At 38.1% G+C, this 19,860-nt stretch overlaps 1 protein-coding gene across 1 annotated transcript in view; it reads left to right on the top strand.

The window, feature by feature from the left end:
- Positions 1–3,646: 3,646 nt before the first annotated feature.
- The window catches only part of vwa5b1 (von Willebrand factor A domain containing 5B1), a gene marked incomplete at both ends in the record, with an annotated part of 28,548 nt that continues 12,334 nt past the window's right edge, over positions 3,647–19,860 (top strand). Inside the window, 10 exons of the mRNA XM_080497163.1 lie at positions 3,647–3,785; positions 3,989–4,150; positions 6,775–6,994; positions 7,143–7,297; positions 8,890–9,021; positions 11,057–11,181; positions 13,899–14,075; positions 15,850–15,960; positions 17,321–17,523; positions 19,712–19,826. Coding sequence (XP_080353289.1) covers positions 3,647–3,785; positions 3,989–4,150; positions 6,775–6,994; positions 7,143–7,297; positions 8,890–9,021; positions 11,057–11,181; positions 13,899–14,075; positions 15,850–15,960; positions 17,321–17,523; positions 19,712–19,826 — 1,539 coding nt within the window. The remainder of the gene's footprint in view (positions 3,786–3,988; positions 4,151–6,774; positions 6,995–7,142; positions 7,298–8,889; positions 9,022–11,056; positions 11,182–13,898; positions 14,076–15,849; positions 15,961–17,320; positions 17,524–19,711; positions 19,827–19,860) is intronic.

The raw sequence follows: 19,860 nt of genomic DNA, 5'->3' as shown, positions 1-19,860 counted from the left end.
TTAAAAAAAACAACTAAAAACTAAAAAAAAAATCTAATTGCAACTAACTGGAAATGCATAAAGAAAAAGCTTCCCGAGAGGAGGCTTTTAAAGCTAAATGTTAACATTAAGGGTTTTTAAGGTGACACAAATGTCTAAATTTATTATTTAATTGGGATTAGAATGATGCTCTGTGAATGTATTTTACCCCCCTTTCTTTACTGGCATCAAGTGGTTCTTGTTTGTTTTCAATGCAGCTGCATATGATTTCTTTATTTCACGAAATGTTTCTTTTTTTTTTGTTTGCTTCTCGGTCTGCATTTAGCCGGACACATGATGGCACTGTCGAGGCAGGCAGTAAAACAGCCCGTAATTGCATCTGCATGACCTTTTCCTCGCCATAAATAACCATGTGTTGCCTAAAAGCTGAAGACTGATTGAATTTGTTATTGATTCCGAAGACGTCCTCATACAGCCGGGGAGAATAGAAGTTGTGCGCGAAGTTTGATTTTTATTGGAAGTGATTTGGCTCTTGTGGTGTGTGCACAGGACAGGCCGTGCCTGCTGTTCTGAGTCTAATTAGTCCCACTAACACAAATACACTTTAGAGATGTTACTGGCCAGTCTTCGGGCGAGCAAAGCAAGCAAGCAGAGCTGTCTCTATGGTTATTGCTTTCGTCATATCACTTCCTATCAAGCTGCCGGGGCTCTGGACATGCGGCAGCAGCAGACCCTTGACAGCTCATAACTGAGATTGCTGTTGGAGGAGCATGCATTAGCAATGAGGCAACATATAATTATGTTGAATATCTCAGATAATTAGCTGCGTTCTTTCATTTACATGTTTAGTTAGCAGGTTTCCCCCCCACTTTTTTGACACTAAATGCTCCTTTCTTCAGTTATGTTGGCCTCTTTTGATGTTGATGCCACCTTAAATTTGCTTTATTACTGTGACCTTTAGCACAAACACACATGGCATGTTTTCTAGGTTTCTTGGCCTTTGCTTCCCATCAAAGAAGGTTATTGGCGTTGGAGTACCTGCTGCATTGATGTATTATTTCTGGGTAGCAGCTACAGCTGTAGTGTTTGCATTTCTAATGAGATCCTCCTGGCTATTTGATGTTATTGCTGGGTAACGAAAGTATTCTTGCCAAGACAAAGTAGGTTCGCCTCGCTGGACTCCCACTGTGTCAGATATGAATAAATATTAGTTCTCAAAACGGGTATGCACATTAGATACCTAAACAAGAAGTATGTATAAATTAAAGATGAACAATATTAATATCATTTCTCAATACCGGGAAGTAGAACGTTAACATGTTTCACTACATAATGAATAGGAATCTATTAAATTCACACACAGATTATGAATACTTGTTACAAACCTCAATAATTAATTAGACATCAATTAATATCACCATGGTTATAACTACTTAAGACATAAATATCTAAAATACAGATGTCAACAATTGTAAGTGTCTGAGTACTAGATAATCAAGTGCTATATAAATACAAATTCATTCATTCATTCATTCATTCATTCACATTACTGTATTGTTTATATATGTCTAAAATGGAAATGTACAACACAATCACCATGCTTCAATAATTAATAATGAAGAATGTATACTATGGGGATTTATAATAAAAATTACTGCCATGTTTACTTGATTAGCTGAATATCAAATACAACATTAGTGGCCTGAGATGAATATCTTGGCTCAAAGTATGACAACAAATTAGATTTCACTTAATTCTTAAGGATTTAACGCATATTTATTTTCACATGTGGAGCCGGTCTCCAAATAACAAGTAAACAGAACATAATAAGCCCAAATATGGACTCGTCTCCAAGCTCTTCATATCAATAAAACTATGATCATATCTAATAAAGCACTTGTGGAAGAGCCTGAAGCCGTTTCTTTGAAGTCTAAGGAAGATCATAACGATCACAAATTAAGATTTCATGGAAATGAGATGTTTTTACTTCTCTGTGTTCTGTCTTTTATAGCAGGAAAAATAAAGGTCCAGCAGAACCACACTGAAATAATAACATGCAGTCGCAATAGAAATATATGTTAAGGGATAATAGGAGAGCATCTCAGTGCATCAAAGACCATCTCCAGGCAGGCTCAAATTATAGCAGCTTAACTCAGAAAATAGTCCAGACTGATTTGACCCAGCTCGCATAAAACGACTCAGTCAGGAAAGGTTTGAGTCTGACGTTAAGCAAAGAGTGTCCGATAAACATTATTTCATGAAAATATATAGTTTAATTTCAAAGTTGAAATGCAGGCAACAAAAGCTTAGAAAATTAAATTACACTGAAAGACTGTCTGTTCAACACTGACTTTGGGTGGTAGTTTGGGCCGTTTATACAGTATGTTTGGTTTTATAAAGCTTAATGGGAAACTTGTTGATTCAGTCTCATTTGCATTTGGACTCTTTCTCTAGGTTTCAGAGCTTAATGAATGAATGAGAATAACATCCTTTATACTGCAACTAACAACTTTAGCTGCATCCGAGTGGATAGCCACTACAGATAAAAAATATAAAACATGTGGAGCATTTTACCTCCACTTTGATTAGTAAGGAGGTCAATCCAGTGATTGGGTATCAAAAGAAACTTTTTGAGAGAGACAGTCATTCAGAAGTCAAAATGAAAAGTCATTGAACAATGTGGGAAACAGGTTTTCCTCTCAGTATTTTCCACTTTCATAAACCTGTGCTCACATAATACAATATGATATTGCCCCATGGCGATGAAGGCAGAACTCACAGTCGTGATCACCACCAGTGAATACCCAGCACTGTCACTAAACACAGTAGGAGCTCAAAATAAGCCTCTTTGTTGTTCCAATTCTCAGAGAAGCATCACCTATTTGTGCTAAAGAAAATACCATCCGTCATGTGTGTATACCTGCATATCTAATAATCCAGTTTAATAGGGAACATTTAAAAAATCGTGTCAAGTAATGCGTCAGAAATGATTGATTAAAGTTAAGTTAAATCACATTTTTTGGTGAGTTTGTAGGATATTCTGGTGGTGCGAAGGTTTGTTTTTGAGAGAAAGACATAACCATCTGAAGGAGACACAAGAAGAGTTTGTGTAATTTGAAAGGTTGTTGTTAAATGATATTTCAACACCATTGCATCCAATGATACAATCACATTTCTGGCAAAGTGGCATGAAACTGAACACAATAAAAAACATGTATGAATTTCTCACAAAAAAAAAAAAAGTACTCAATATTAAGTACTAGACTCTACTATGAGTTTCCAAATGGTACACTGAATAAGACATACTAGACTATTTAGTCATATGTTTGACAGCTTGCGGTAGTTTTATGTGTGCAACTCAGTTCGTCACTTTTTACATCTTATATTTCAAGACGAGTGCATGTGCACAATCTGGGAGTAGGAGATGCACTACTAAGCAAATAGACCAAACATCATGGTGTGTTTGGCTTTATAAGAAATTTCTTATATATTTATAAGAAATTGTACAAGAACGCACATCCCAATAATATAATTGTAGCATTTCCTTCCGTTTGCCATCGTTAATTTTAAAAGACGACCCAACAAGATGTACAGATGACCGTATATGCTCACATATAGATGGTTGATGTATGTTTTCTATCCACACCAGTAACTCAAAGCCAGCACCATGCCTGGGCTCATTAACAAGGAGAACCGGAGCGCTCTACCGCTCAGCGCCTCTGACATCACATCCTGTGTCAGGGGTTATACACTGGCTCTGACAGCATCTATGACTTATGAAAATATCGAGGATCATGCAATCGAAGGTGAGTAAGACTAGTTTGTTTACTTTAGTTAAGTAACGGCTGCGTGTTTCCAACCAATTTAAACCAACAGTGTTGTGTGCTAAGCACAGTTGTGAGAAAATCATTATAATTGACAGACTTTGGGTAATTGGCTGTTGGCTTCCTCTGGTTCATGTGTTTTTTTGTCGTGTTTTTCTTTATTTTTATTTCTCCCTGCCTTTTAGGGATCTTCATTTATCCACTGGAGGAGAATTCCATCGTTGTGGGATTTGAGGCCATGATATCTAGTCAGATCATAACACTACAAATCAAAGACAAGACCAAAATTGACGACTGTTATCTGGATTGCTGCAACACGTCTAATGGAGTGCCCCACACTGGCAGCGGTAAGAGTGAAGTAGCTTTGTTGAAGGTGTCTATGGTGATGAGACCACTGAGGAGGATCGCTCTGCTACAGCTCCTCTGCAGTTCTGCACTGGGTCCGAGCATCTTCCAAGTTATTTGGTTTCAAAGCTATAACTTCTCTGTATGGCTCATTCAGAAATCCTGTCTGACACATTGAAAGAATGGCTCGTGAAGGTACACAGACAGATTTAGCAATTTATCGTCTGTGGGGAGCAAAGCAGGGCAAATAGAAAATTGATGTTGACTTGATGTGATGAGTCAGAGCTCTTACATTTATTCCAGATTAAGTCTAATGTTGCCCAAGTGGATAATTTATTACACCCACCATCATTAAATATTGTGTTGATTCTATGTCATTCTATCCATCCTCAAGACTCCATTATCTCGTGCTTTACAAAGAAATTAAAGAAATAAAGAAAGGCTTAAAAATTATTAAAAGAAATATATTAATAAAAGAAATACTTTATCTGAAAGCTTTAAAAGAAATGTAAGAAATATTTTAAAGGACGTGATGAAGACTCTTAATCTCCAGTGCCCGTATTTATCAAGCTTCTTTGAATTACTCCTAAGAACCCTGTTCTTGTTGACTTATGAGTAAAAAAAATTCTAAGCTAAAAGCTGCACTTAAAAGTTTGTTATCAAGCATCTTACTCGCACTTTCAGCAACGTGTAGGACTGAATCTTAGACGTCACTCAGAGATGAATTACAACAGTACTATGTGCTGTAAACAGAGTTTTAGGTCATGTCAATTCCGTGTCCATAGAAATGACCAATCACAGAAGGGAATTCCTTTTCTAAGAATAAATATCTTAGAAATATTTAAATGTACAATGGAAGTGTATTTTTTTTACGATAATCTGCAAAACAATACAAAACATATTGGCAATGAATCAAAAATCAATTTTACCTTATCTTTTTTTTTTTTTTTAAGGAAAAAAAGAGTTTTAAATGCGACTGAGGGAGGGAAAGAGGGAAGTGAATTACTGAAAAGAATTCACAAACACTGTTGATAATGTTTGCTGATTGTGATTCTGAGGAGAGGATATTTCTTCTGAGGAGAATGTTGCTCAGCTGCAGAGCACAGTTTTTTAAGTGGTGGGGTGTCTTTACAGTGATGTGCATAGCGTTGTATGTTTGCAGAGCCGTCAGATTTAGTGAGTCTGATGACTGACTCATAAAGTTCTGTTGAGTTTTGCATCAGTTAGTAGGAGGAAGAAACACTTTAGAAACTAATAACAATAATCAGAAGCTGCAAAACAGCCAGGATAAACAACCGACATGCAGACAGCAGAGGCACCCGTTTATTTAGGTTGCTGATGCATTAGGAGCTGTGGATAGAGGGCCTTAAAGCAGCTTTATTCACTAATAAACATTTTCACATTGTTTAACTTCTCTTCAATGTACCCCAGATCTCCTTGTTCATAGTGCTTCACTATCATTGATATTTGTATTAAATATTCTATACAGTATATGCAAACTTAGGTTCTTAATGATTAATAATAAAACCATTATGTAGGATTCAAACAAATTATTGAGATAGACAGAGAGAGACACCAGCTCTGCAGCCCTTCAGCTGTTTTTAATTATGATAAAAATAACAAGTAACAAGCCCACTGAGACATGAAGTTATTGGAACTGTATTTGGAACTTGTTTATAACTTGTTATTGCCAGAACTGGGAGTGTAATTGCAATGAATTCAAGTGTAAAGCCACAACACAAGTATTTCTCAAGTCTATAAACTGATTGATTCGGTGATTTATCAAGGAGAACTTTACATCAGATAATAAAATGTTGTCTGATTTATTCAAAAGCTGCTTGATGGAACAAACGATGAGATAACGGCATGCTCTGCACACAGTAAATGTTTGTATAATCTAAATAAGTTGCCAACCAATGGCACATTACTATGCAGAGCTGACATTGCCTTTTGTTGGCTTCCTGCATACATGCATGAGCTGAAATAAAATAATGATAGAGCTCTGTTCGACTTTATAGATTCCATTTGACCAATGGATATCTAATTTGAAGGTTTGCAGTGCTTGAAGCTTTTTTTTTCAGGGACGCAGGTATTTCTGTGGGCAGAGAATCAATGGAATTCCATTTCAGACTGGTTCTCTGGTTGATCACTCTTTTTTTTTAAAACTCCTGTCTCACAACTTTCCAAAAATTCAATATTGAAGGCTGCAGCACATCATCGGCACGCTTGTGGTAATTCAGCACATTTGCATCAAATTGACAGGATTAACACACAAAAACATGGCGTGGGATACTTGAGATTTGGTATTACTTTTAATGAAATGGAAAAAAAATCACCTGGGTAATTACTGCTGAGAGCAATCCTAAATGACTGTACTGCTACTAATAAAGTCTATTTTTAAAGATGCACAAATGACTCTCGCCTGAAGAGGTCTTAAGTTGTGCCCAGGCTGAAGTGATAGCAGAGATAGATTTTTGTCTTCTACAAAAATAAGCAAGTATGTTGGTTTAGACAGGATTAAATTAGGGATGGAGGAAGGAATCGGGGGTGAAAAAAGTTTTTTTTATTTGCTTCATTTGTTACTGAGTGATTTACTCTTCTAATCGGGACTGATCTGGTGTTGCAGGGCACATAGTGATGGACGAAGATTTTGAGAGGACGGTGTTAGTGGTTAATTTGGGGATCATCCCTCCAATGGAGACAGTCCACATTCTAGTGAGCACCTCCTCTGAGCTCTCCACTCTGCCCAATGGGGGCATCAGGGTTTCATCACCGAGGGTGTGCACGCCTCGGGTGCAGAGGAGCATCAACGAGGAGCAGGGCCTGTCCCCAAACTTCTCCAGAACGTAAGTAATAAAACCATTAAAAAAACACCAAACTTATACAACCGTCTTCCTAGTTGGTTCCTTTGGATTGTGGACTTCAAAAAGACTCTTTTCTTCTTTTTGTATGAGTTTCACCTTGGCTTCATGCCCTTTTTCCCCCCACTCTTAGGCGGGACAGACAAAGCTGTGGCTTAAATCTGCACGATCAATCGCTCAACTCCCCTCAGCTGTGGTTGGCGTCACTGCTTGAGATGGAGTCCATCAACTCCATGGACTATGAGTTTAACTTTCAGCTTGAGATTCGGGCTCCTTATCTACTTGCTGGTGAGTGAAATGTAAACTTTACTCCAAAAGGCAATCCATGAGCCTCAAATTGCTTAGAATATATTTACAAGTGCACTACTTGTGTCGTGTCGTAAAGTGAAAGAAAAAAAGAGCAAGTGACCAGTTGCACATTTGAGTGTTTTTGCTTTGATGTGATGTAAGGACATCTTTTGAAAACATTTTACTTTTAGGTTTCTCTCACAAACCATCACAGCATGTTATGTTTGAATGAACAAGTATTGCTCTCCCATCTGCACTATTTACACTAAGCTGAGTGAGCATTGGCGGAACTAAGCTTCATATTTATTTAGCAGTTATAAAATCACTACAGACGGTCTCATAACAATCTGTTAATGAAACAAGCTGGTATTTCTTTTCCAGATTGTGAAACTGTTGCTCTGTAAATTTCGATTTGTATGTTATTGTATTTTCAATTTATTTTCCCGCATTTTTCTTGCGTTCTTGAAAGCATCTATAATTACTTTGTCTCACAAACCTGTTGTGATAGAACACAAGTGAATCCTAAGGAATTGCTTTTTACAACAAATTGAACATGAAGGCTTTTATGAAAGTGTTCGATTCACTCATCGTTAAACATAAATATTTCAAAATCCATAATGTTTATCCTCTCGTTTAAACGTCTAACATTTAGTACTTGTGGTATATAACCCTTTGTAAGTTGTGGATGCCTGTGGGAATGAACAGTGACTTGAAAAGCTCTCTACAAATACATTCAAATGAGTTTTTCCTCTGAATGGACAATTATCTATAAGCATTGTACACTCAAACAACCAATTTTCCCATTTGTCCTGCAGTAAAAAGCCCCGGCAAATTCAGTTCAAGGGTCGACTGTTCAATTGAGTAGAAATCTTCAAGTATATCTAATTCCATCAGTTTGCAAGTAGTTCTTAAAACTATTGCTGGTCAAGTGCTTCTCTGTACAATCAGCGAGAGACTACACATAAACAACATTGACTTGCATAAGGATGCAGTGCCATTGTGCAATGGTTAGCACTGTCAACACACGGAAGAATGTTTCTTGTTCAAAGCTCAGTTTTGCTTCTCCCCGCAATTTGATAACATACTTATTGGTTTATGCTGTGGCTATAGTTGACCAATTTGTGTGACGGTGGGTTGTCTTTCTTTGTGCGAGCCCTGTGATGTACTGGCCTCTTGTCCATGCAGCGTGAACGTCACCTTTCGCCCATTCCTTTGTCAAAGATGACTGTTGTATAGTAAAGGTAGAGGTGGAAGATCATTAGATGTACTGGAGGTAAATCAAACTAACACACATGCTTTTGGATTGTCGGGGGAAGCAAAAATACCAGCAGGAAACCCACGCATGCACATGGAGAACATACAAACTCCACACAGAAAGGCCCTGAACTGCTCCATCAGAAAATATACAAATATGTAGGTCATTACATTGAGACTGCAATTTTTGCAGTCAGCATATGTTCAGTTGTGCGTTCAACGATTTCCTCGGGGTTCACTTGTTTTTGCACGTGACTCTGCATGCGAGAAAGTGGTGGGTTTATCCCCGTGGGTGAAGCCATTTGTTACTTGATCTGCTGTGGCTGATCTCTGTGTAGGTGTGGAGAGCCCTTCTCACGCTATCCGAGCCGACGCGGACCCTCTGGCTCGCTCCGCCACCAGCGTTGTCATCACCCTGGCTGACAAGTACACTTACGACTACCCTGTCAACATCCTCATTTATCCCAGCGGTGGGTCTACAACTTAAAACCCCATTCACAGCAGCACAACCCTGCAATTAGTCTTTCTTCCGCTCTCTCATGGAATAATTTGAAATTGTTTATATCAGCTGTGTCAGAGCAAAGCATGTTTTGGCTTCTAATCAGCCCAGTGGAAAGGTGATTCACTGCCTCACTCGACGTGTCTGAGAGTCTCATCAGAATACAAAGGTCCTCTGTTATTAATGCGGGACATGCCAGCCCAGTCCGTCTCCATTGTGTGGGTGTCATATTTTTGCTTTTATTTATTTTTTTGCCCTCTTTTCTGCTCTCGTCTCTCTGTTACAATGTCTTGACCTGCGGTGTGTGTGGGCCAGTTGTCTCCCAGAGGCGGGAATGAACCCCGGCCTCACTGATCCAAATGGCTTCTTATGAAGGCTTTGTTCACAAACAGACCTGAGGCCAGCGCAGGGCAATTTAATTCAGTTCAGACTGTGGCTGCAGCCTCAATGGTAACATGAATGCTCAGTTTCCAGCATGAAGATGGAGAAAGTAATGGCATTACAGGCCAGGGTGAAAAAGATAGGAGCAGCCACTTTCATTATCAGCCCAGTTGATAAATGACTATGAATCACTGCAGGGCTTCTGACAGGTTCATCTGGCTTAAATTAAGATTTTCTAACACATTTTAATACTTTATATCACACAAATGAATACTTGTTACAAAACCAGCTAAACTTTAAAATATATGAATAAAAACCAAAAGAGATGATAAGACAGTGTTCCCATTTTATTTTCTCAAATTGATTTTTATACAGTACATAGCCTGACAGCAGACCAGCAGGCATGGGTATTGCATGACCCAAATGTAGCCTTGGCTGTTAAAACTTGTCCACATGATCAATGCAATATACCAGCTTTACTTTTCTTGGTTTTACCATTTTTGTCTTGTGTGCAAGAAAAGTACAAGGAAGGCAAAGGCCATGACACTACAGGGATGAACAAGACGAGCGCAGATTACAGAAATACGCTCAAAGTGAGATGAGAAGACTGAGGGCCACACATACATACACATAGTGGGCGCAGAGTTAACAAGACACAGCGGACACAATCAATGGTGACATAGCAAGAAGCAAGAAGACACCAGGACATAGTGAGATGAGCTGATGTATCTGTAGGATAGATGCAGAGGCTTGACACTCTTATGGCCTCTGATGACAATATTTTTGATTAGGGACCAAAATCAGTGGTTTTATGTCGGGAAGTGAGACAGATCCCTGGGCAGCTGATGTCAAGGCCGTGCGACCACAGATGCCTGAGACTATTTTCTACCCTTGTCAGAAATTTCACAATGGCAACATCACTTCACCACACAGTGCGGCCACTGATATGAGCGACACCTACAAGTACCAGCAACCGATAGAAATGGAGAAATGTATTTCTGCAGAAATATATTAACTTTGCTGTTTCGGAGCTCATCAAACCCTTGTAACATGCTGCTTCTCATGGATAGGTGTGCTTATATCGACACAAATCGTTTTTAGCTAGACACTTCAATTAAAAAAATACCACCCACCACAGCTCTATAGGCAGCATAAAATAGATGGATGAATGAAAAAGTGACTTTTTACATAGAAACATGCATTTAACCAAGTGAAGTATTTCAAACAATTGAGTGTTATACTTGCATAGAATCAGCCCGGCGGGCTTTACTTTGTGATATAAATATTGCCGGAGGCATTTTTGAGAAAAATTTAAATCAATGTTATTTTAATTTTACTCCAAGACCTGCATTGACCCTGCATCGATGAAAATTAACAGCCCAAATCTCTAGAAGTCACTCCACCTCCTTAGATCTTTTAGTTATTTTAAAGCCTGGCTGTGAGACAGCATATTTATGTGCAATCACCTACTAATTCCAACATCGATATGAGGATAATTTAACACTTTCAGATTGCCACACTCCTTCACGTGGTTAGGCTGTGACTTTCAGACGACGTCTAAGAGCTTTATAATCTGTGCTATATTTACAGTAATGTCTTTGCCCTGACTGACTGTGCCACTTTAGAGCCGCATCTACCCCATGTGCTCGTCGAGAACGGCGACATGACACAGGATGAGTACGACGAGTACCTGCACGGTCGCAACGATTTTATCAAGGCCACCAAGAAGGACTCCAGCAATGAGAGGAAAGTGAGTGTCTGACATCGGCGTCATGTATCTCAATGTAGGGCTATAATCATATACTATTTCACTCTTGAGAAACACACACAACAGCACAATGCATTGACTCAACAATGCTCTGCTACAAACACTGTTTGTGTGAGCATGCATTTATATTGCCTCGTTGTTGTAGTGTGTGTGTCTGCAGCCTAATACAGAAATATCACACTCTGGGAAAATTGCTCGAACCTTAAATTGGCTCCTGACACAGAGATTGTGTTTCTGTGTTTGTAGTTTCAAACTTCAACACAAGAACCACACAAGTATGGAATCGCAGGAGTGCCAGAATAAAAAGGAAATAAAAGTGGAACTATAAAGAGAATCAATAATACAAAAAATATACAAATGTAGTCAGTCATCTTCTTTTTCTGTCTTGTCTTTGTTTATTTCATTTTGTCAGTGCTTCTCCTGTTTTGTCTTTGTCTCTTCCATTTGCTTTTTGTCATTGCATTTACTCAATGAGTAAATGCAACCCTAACCCTATTTCCACTTTAATTTCCTTTTAATTTTGGCACTCCTGTGATTCCATACACAAGACCATCACAAGAATGTAAAAACATTTATATTTTGTTGTTAACATCTGGATACAGACAAGCATACACGTACGAACAGACCAAATGACTGCGACATGCCTCAGGTCAGGGTTGTTCGCTCAATATTAAGCTTTGTATATCACTATGTGACAGATTGATCCATTTAGCAATGCTGCAAATGGAAAGGAGAGTCAGGGAAGCTGAAAAGATGGATTTAATTTGATATAGTCTTCAGGCAGGCTGGTAAACTGTGCTACAAATCAAGATTAGATTTTATCAATCCAATAATATTGCAAGAATCTGACATTTCTTGCATTTTAATCAGTTTGTTTTAGAAAACATAGTTAACTTTGACTAATTTACATTCTGCTCTTATCAAAATTGTCTTTATTTCATAATTTAATCAAATCAGAAATAAAAAAAACTATTTGAAAATTGAAAACGTAGCTTGTTTCTACTAAATTGCTAAAAAATGTACCAGTCAAATGATGAGATGGCAATTAGTGTTCCCTATTTGAGCTACTGAGTTACATATCACAGTTTGTTTTTCAGCCTGAATACTTAGTTATTGGAACTAGTTTGAAACAAATTGATTGAACTGAACAACAACAAAATGTTTTTTCAAATATATGTATGATCAACATTGTTGATAAAGTCCCATGTTGATTTTACTCTAATTTTAGAGGTTACTAGGTGACACAAGTGTTGTTTGTTAACTGAACTATAAGCTGTTGTCTATCAAATTTAATAATATTTAGGTAATTTACTTTAATATTACTTTTTCAACTTGTTTTCTGCCAAATGTTTGGTATTTCCATGAATTGACTCATGTTCTGATAACAAACCCACAGTTTACTTTAAATTGTGCGAAATAAATGGACTAACCTAATCTTACAACTTTTGTATTGAGGTACAAACAAACCTCAAGAAAAGCTGTGAGCCCCTCAGATGAGTAATGTTAGAGAACATCATGTTTCTCAAGCAGAAATGCCAAAATGACAAGTACTGTGTTGGTCTGACTTTCCCCTGGGAAATAGGTCTGAAAACATGAGGTTGCCTTGTGCTCGGAGTCTTTGGCAAAAGAGATATCTTCTCTTCTTCGTTTTGTCTTTTAAATGGCAATAAATATTGTCTTAACATTCAGATGATGGTAACCTAAACCAAATAATGAAGCAATCCTGTGATCACATAGAGAAAAGTGGCTCAAAAGGCATATTGATTAGCGACACAAGATGAGTTATGAGGGTAATTTCAAGCCGATAGTGATCAATGCAGCAGAGACTGGACACTGTCCCTGAGTGCAACATTAGATGTTGTAGAGCACAAAAAAGAAAAAGAGTCTGAAAAACATAGAGATCATTTGGTGGTCCTCTAAGTGGCATAAATAAGAGAGAAATGTCAAGGCAGAATGAGTATAAGCAGAGCTGTTGTCCAGTTGAAGGCGCGGAAAGTCCCCAGAGAGCTCAACGTCCCTATGTAAAGCCAGCCTGAGCTGGTGGAGAAGATTCATAAACGGGCTGTCTTCACAGAGAAGAACAACTGAGAAGCAGCTGTCTTTTCACCGTTATATGATCAGTCTGAATCAGAGAGGAAATGCCAATCAAATGCCCAAACAATATTTGGTCTTAAAAACATTTTTCTTCAAATGTGAGCCTTGTGAAAGAGGGGGTTGTCTTACAATTGGGGCATCTTATATTTGGACTAGTATACTGTTTGATCAAGAATATGTTTTACTTACTGACTTGGTCAATAACAGTTTGATTTTAACTTTAGTTATTGACAGCTGTGTCTCAGTAATAAAGTTTTTCACTGATATTTTAGTTGCTGCATTTGAAAAAGTGTTCAGCATTTTAGTGAAGGCTGAGAGAGAGAGAGAAAGAGAGAGAGAGAGAGAGAGAGAGAGGGAGATAATACTTCCCCATAAAAAAGGTGTTTCCATGGAAACACTCCAGAGGCTCAGCTCATTTTCCTTCACATCCTGCACATCTACGATAATTGATGTGCCCTGTCTATTGATCTGATCACTTGTCTCTTCCATGCCTCCTTGTTTTTTTTTTGTGGTTACTTTAAGTATTAAATTAGAGCCCGTGTGCACATTGTGAGTCCAATCATTTTGTTCCCTGTCATTCATGCTTTTCTCCTCCGTGTTAATAGGTAGATATAATTCACCGGAGACTCCATAAGGACATCCTCCACAATCCCGTGGTCATGCTCAACTTCTGTCCTGACCTCAAATCCATCTGCTCTGACCTGAGGAAGGTTCACGGTGAATTTATCTTCCTCATTGACCGCAGCGGCAGCATGAGTGGGGTCAACATCAACCGTGTGAAGGTATTTCAATCCCAAACATGCTTGCTGATTTCCATTTAGATGGGTATTTTAATGGTTTAATGGTTCACTCAACACATCAGAACATCCATGTTTTTAATGGAGATTTTTCACAATGAAATGCATGACTTGTCTTTGCAAACATTATCATTGCGTTTTCTCAGCCAAAACTGTGTCAGTCACAGTATACATGATTTATATTAGATGAAAAAAAAAGATGTTAGAAGGAGAATAAAACAATCTACTGATCATGTAACAATGTTGTAGATAGACATCCAATAGGCAAAAATTACAGTAAAATTAGTCGCCTTATATATGCCGCAAACACAGCTAAAACACAAAGTAAATTAATTACTGATTTTCAGACAAGTTTATTTTTCTTTTTTTTTGACACACACCCACAAGCTATTTAACAAACATCCAATCAATCTGACCTTATTAATCAATCACATTTAAGACATGAACAGCAGACCAAATTTCTGTACAAAGAATTAATAAGATGCAGAAGTGCACAGGTCACACATTAACATAAAATAGGTAAAATATATAGACAATACAATAAAACAAACATAAAAGTGATCAAAACATGGGTATTTTAAAAGACACCAAAAGATGAGTAAAAAAAGAAGTACAGAATGAAAAATCAACAACTCGTATGATGTTGAAGACCAAAGGGAAAAGTTTGGTTTCAAGACACGTTTTACAAAGGGGCCTGGCTTTTGGACAAGTCATTCCACAGCTTCAGGCAAGAGTTACAAAGGTGCAGTCATCTCTCATAAAATCAAAAATACTGTTAAAAATGGCTTTCTGGAGCTTATTTCCAGATGACAATGCAGGACGCTTCTGGTTTATATTTCTATCCTCTGTTTTGGTCAAATATTCCTTATTCCCAATCAATCTGGCATTCAAGTTAGTCATTTTTCATGAAATATAACAATAAATATTAAGTTTATTTTCAAATTTTGACTTTGCTCGATTTAAAATGTTCTGAGTCTTAAGAAAATGTTTTGATAAAGTAACTCACAGTTTAGCATCCACTCATTTATTGACATCATGACTTCTTCTTAAACAATTTTAATATTTCCTCTGTTTTCTCGCCTGAAGGTCTCTGGCACTCCAGACTTTGAAAACCACTAATTTATAAGACATGACAGCTGGATTTAAAAAAATTTGTGGGAATTTTGCCCATATGCTACAAATGATCAAATATGTTTGTTTTTACTTTCAATCTCATTTGCATATATATAAGGATACTAATATAAAAGTATGTATAAAATCTTGAATAAAGTCCTAGAGTTCAAATGTTAATTTTCCACATTTTAAAATGACAACTGGATAAAACGTTACAAAAGATATCAAGGAGTATGACACAGTGGTTGTTTTCCTCCTTGTCAATTCACTTGAATTAATGTTTTGTGCAACAGCGTGCAGCTGCTGTGCCATTCCCCCCCCACCCCCTTTTTTTTTTTTTTAACTGAGCACAGGTTTCTCTAAGTGGTCCTTGTGGAAACTGCCCCTCTGCGGCAGAAGAGGCAGTGATGGATGAAATGGTCCAACATGATGGCACTCTGCACTCATTCCTCTCTATGAGAAAATCCGCTGCACAGCACTGACGGCGGCGGCGGAGAGCACCGTCCGTCTAGACATTTGTAGACATAGCTGTATCTCCGCAAATAGTTTAAGAGGACATTAAGCACCTAACAGCCAGAGAAAATCCACCCTGTATTCAACATATTCTTTGAAAAGGTCTTTGCTCTTTGTGTCTTTTTTTTTCTAGGATGCCATGGTAGTTCTTCTGAAGAGCTTGGTGCCTGGTTGTCTTTTCAACGTGATCGGCTTCGGATCCACGTTCAAATCACTGTTCACATCCAGCCAGAACTACGAGGAGGTGAGGTTGCACTTTGTTATAACTTATTAGTTTATTATTAGAGCAGACTGGATAAATCCAACCTCATTGTATCATTTACAAGCATATTTCTCGTGTATAAATGATTGATTTCATAGGTGATGAGGTCAAAAATTGAATTTGAGCATGTGATTCTAAATGGTCAAGGCAAGACTATAAAATGTACTGATTTATTGAACCTAATTTCCAGATCCACAGTTAGTTTTCCAATAATTATTTGTTATGATTCTTTTATATCCTTGTATCAAAAAAATTGGTTAAAATTCAGCTTTTGGAGTCAGGATAAACATTCTTGTCACCATCTTAATGGTTAGAGTTGGTCAACCAAGAAATAGAGATACTGATTCACTGGAAAAGCACTAAGTACTGCACATGATGAAGAAGTGCTTAGTGAGCGGTCAATGGGTTCAAATCCCTGCTGGGGCTTTTTGTGTGGAGTATACATGTTCTACATTTGTGTAGATGGATGGATGGATGGATGGATGGATGGATGGATGGATGGATGGATGAATAGACGGACGGATCAATTGATTCTGAGAGATAGGCATTTCTGGGACTTTACGTGTTTGTGAATGGGTAAGTTTGGCAGACAATGTAAAAGCCCTTTGGGGATTGAATCTGTAAAAGAGCTCTAGAGAAGTGAAATCTATTGAAGTTGGAGGTTTTATGGTGAATGTCTTCACCTTGGTTTTTGCCCCATGTCAACTGCAATTGGCTTCATTTCAGACAACTCTAAGTTGGATATAGGTGGCGTAGAAAATGGATTAATTGTGGAATTGTGGTCTTAAATCTTGAGTGACCTACTAAGTCCTTGTCTTTAAACACATAATATATTTTCAACAAACAGCTCACACAGTAAATCACATTTCTATGTATTCTACAGAATCCAGACAGGAGAAAGATCTTAATTTGCCCGGACAATACAGTGAAGCTAAACCTGACAGATACTATACACCCACACGCAATGACATGAAATAGATCATTTTTATTGTTTTCTTTGACATATAAAAAGGTTATTCTGACAACTTTGGAGCAAAATTCAATAACCCAAATCTGATATCTGGTGCCTTTGCAGTGTGCCCTGAATTCCAGGTTGGGAAATGAAGTGGTTTATTCAGTAAATAAGCAATTGCTGTTTGGTATACATTGCAGACTTGACCTCAGTTTGACTTGTAATATCTTTTGGACATTTTTTTTTTTTTAAAGTAATTTATATTGTAATTTAGGTGAAGTTGAGTATCACATAGGATATTCACATGTTTGACACAATCATTTTCATTTCAAGTCCAGTGTGGGAGTAGTTATCAATGTTTTATTTCTGTCGTAATCCTTTATGATCCAGGATGCCTTGGCATTGGCTTGTGAGTATGTCCGGAAGATCAGAGCTGACATGGGGGGCACCAACATCCTGACACCCCTCACCTGGATCCTGAGGCAGCCGATGTTCAGCGGACACCCCCGCCTGCTGTTTCTGCTCACAGACGGCGCCGTCAGCAACACAGGAAAAGTTATCGAGCTGGTGCGCAGCCACGCTCGCTACATCAGGTAAGTGCTACTATTCACACACTCTTCTTAGAAAATGAGATCAATAAGCAATGTGTGACGTTGTTGTGGAGGCATTCTAGTACCGCAGCATTGGAGTTAAAGTTGTTCCAGCCTTCTACTACACGATGATCAATTTGTTGTGTGCCAATCAGGGCTGCAACCGCTGCATTGTACAACGAGAAGCGTAAACACAGAGAAGCTACTGTATGTTCTATCAAAGCAAATAGCAACAAGCTCACCCTCTGTTTACACTAATTATGCAAATAACAAATGCAGAAATCCCATCTTGGGTTTCTTGTGGGGCTTACATTTAACACCTGGTTATGGAGCTGTAATCCCCTCAAAATGAAATCAGGAAGCACGCAGCTTATGTTGTATCGATCAAACATTTTGTATCAAGACAAAGAGTCCATCAGGCAGCCCTCGGATTTGAGATTAAAAAAAAAAAAAAAGCCCAGCACATCTGTATTGAAGCTGGGAGGAAATAACAAAGCTGCCAGATACATTTGAACGCCAGCTGTCAGGAGAGAGGAGAGCGCCGGTGGCACGACAGAGCCCCGCAGTACACCAGGAAATCCTTTTATTTCTGCCACTCCATTAAAGTCTCAAACTGTGAATCCTTGTCCTGAGTCACTCTGGAAATAATTGACTTTTGTCTTTCCCTTTTAATGGATGACCTCTCACAGATGATTGCATTAGGGACACAAAGCGCAGACAAATCACAAACACTTTGGTCATTATCACAGCAGCACCCAGTGATAATGACTATTTTTCTTTTTTATCTAACCATGTTGTGGACAGTGTCGAGAACAGCATGTTCAAAATTCAAAAGATTACTGTAAAGTCTACTCTTTCGGTAGTCATGAGTTAGCAACTGATTACTTTGATGAGTAGACACAGTAGTACACAGTCACAATTATTGAGTTGCACTAGCAACGCAATATCTGGTCGTACGTGAAAACGGTTTCAGAGCTGCTTTCACTGAACTCTTCTTCACAGTGGGAATCCACTACTGCTGCCTGATTTCTGCCGCTGCTTTGTGCATTCTTCTTCTCATTATCATTTGTTCTCTGCTACTATCCAAACTATAACATTTTCCCCTCATTAACTGATGTGACCGCAGCTGAACTCATGAGTAAATCAGTCACTGACCCACGAGGTGCTGACAGTTCAGCTAATGCGTCAGCTATGTGCACATTAAGACATCATCACTGAGAGGGACAATTAAGACACTCATTCAGATAATTGGAAATTGAGTCAGGATCTAAATTCACGGCACCCTTGTGTGACATTCATATAAATTTCTGTTGAAAAGCATCACACTGTTCTTTCTTTCTTATTTGACATTTTAATATTCTATTCTATTAATATTCTATTCTGTGTGGAACAACAATGTAATGAATTTCCCCTCGGGATTCATTAAGTCTATTCTATTCTATTACACACTGTAGTGATGCACAATTTGCGGTTTCTACCATAAAAATGTCCCTAATTTGGATACATATCTAAGATTAATGTAAAATATTAGCTACACACCCTTGATTACTACTGCATTTCAACATCAGGTAGTGTTTACAAAACGCAACCCTGAATCGGACTTCCTGTGGGCAGTGGGAATATGTTTGGGAAAAGTATACACCCATTAGTCTCTCTTTAGCCAGCAGATTAGTTTTTATGTCCAGTTAATTGGATTCACTTTGTCAGTGTATTGACTTTTAGAACGTCATGCTTTTCTAAAGCCACAGTGGCGAAACACAAAAGCCTAGAAAATAGGATCTTCAATGATAATCATGTTTCAATGTTTGCTGTGTAATTTTTAATTTTGAAAAACAGGAGGAATACGGAAGTCCAAATTGGATCACTTGCCTTATAAAGGGTTACTCCCTGAGTATGTAATTACTTTTTACTTCAAGTAATTTAAAAAGTACTACAGTAACAATGGTAAAGTATATTTCTATATTAATGCACAGAAATGAAATCAGCCAGATAAATGTTCGTTGAAATAATGTATTATGTTGTATGACATTGCATCATTAAATGCTCATCATTAAATTGAGTGGCTACCTCACAGTTGCTCTTCCCTCAGTTGTCTATAAGATGTGCACGCCTTCTGAAACGCTACCTGTTGTTTTGTATGTCAATCTCTTGATCTGTCCATGCAGATGCTGTGTTTAATGTCTTTGTGCAGATGCTTTACATTTGGTATTGGACAGAGTGCTTGCAGGAGGCTGGTGCATGGATTGGCGACGGTTTCCAAAGGAACGGCAGAGTTTCTGGCTGATGGCGAGAGGCTGCAGCCCAAGGTATCTATTTCTTAACAGCAGCCAGTTATTCAGA

This window comes from Blennius ocellaris, assembly GCF_963422515.1.
Source record: "Blennius ocellaris genome assembly, chromosome: 5".
Taxonomy (NCBI): Eukaryota; Metazoa; Chordata; class Actinopteri; order Blenniiformes; family Blenniidae; genus Blennius; species Blennius ocellaris.
This window is presented reverse-complemented; position numbering and strand designations above follow the sequence as displayed.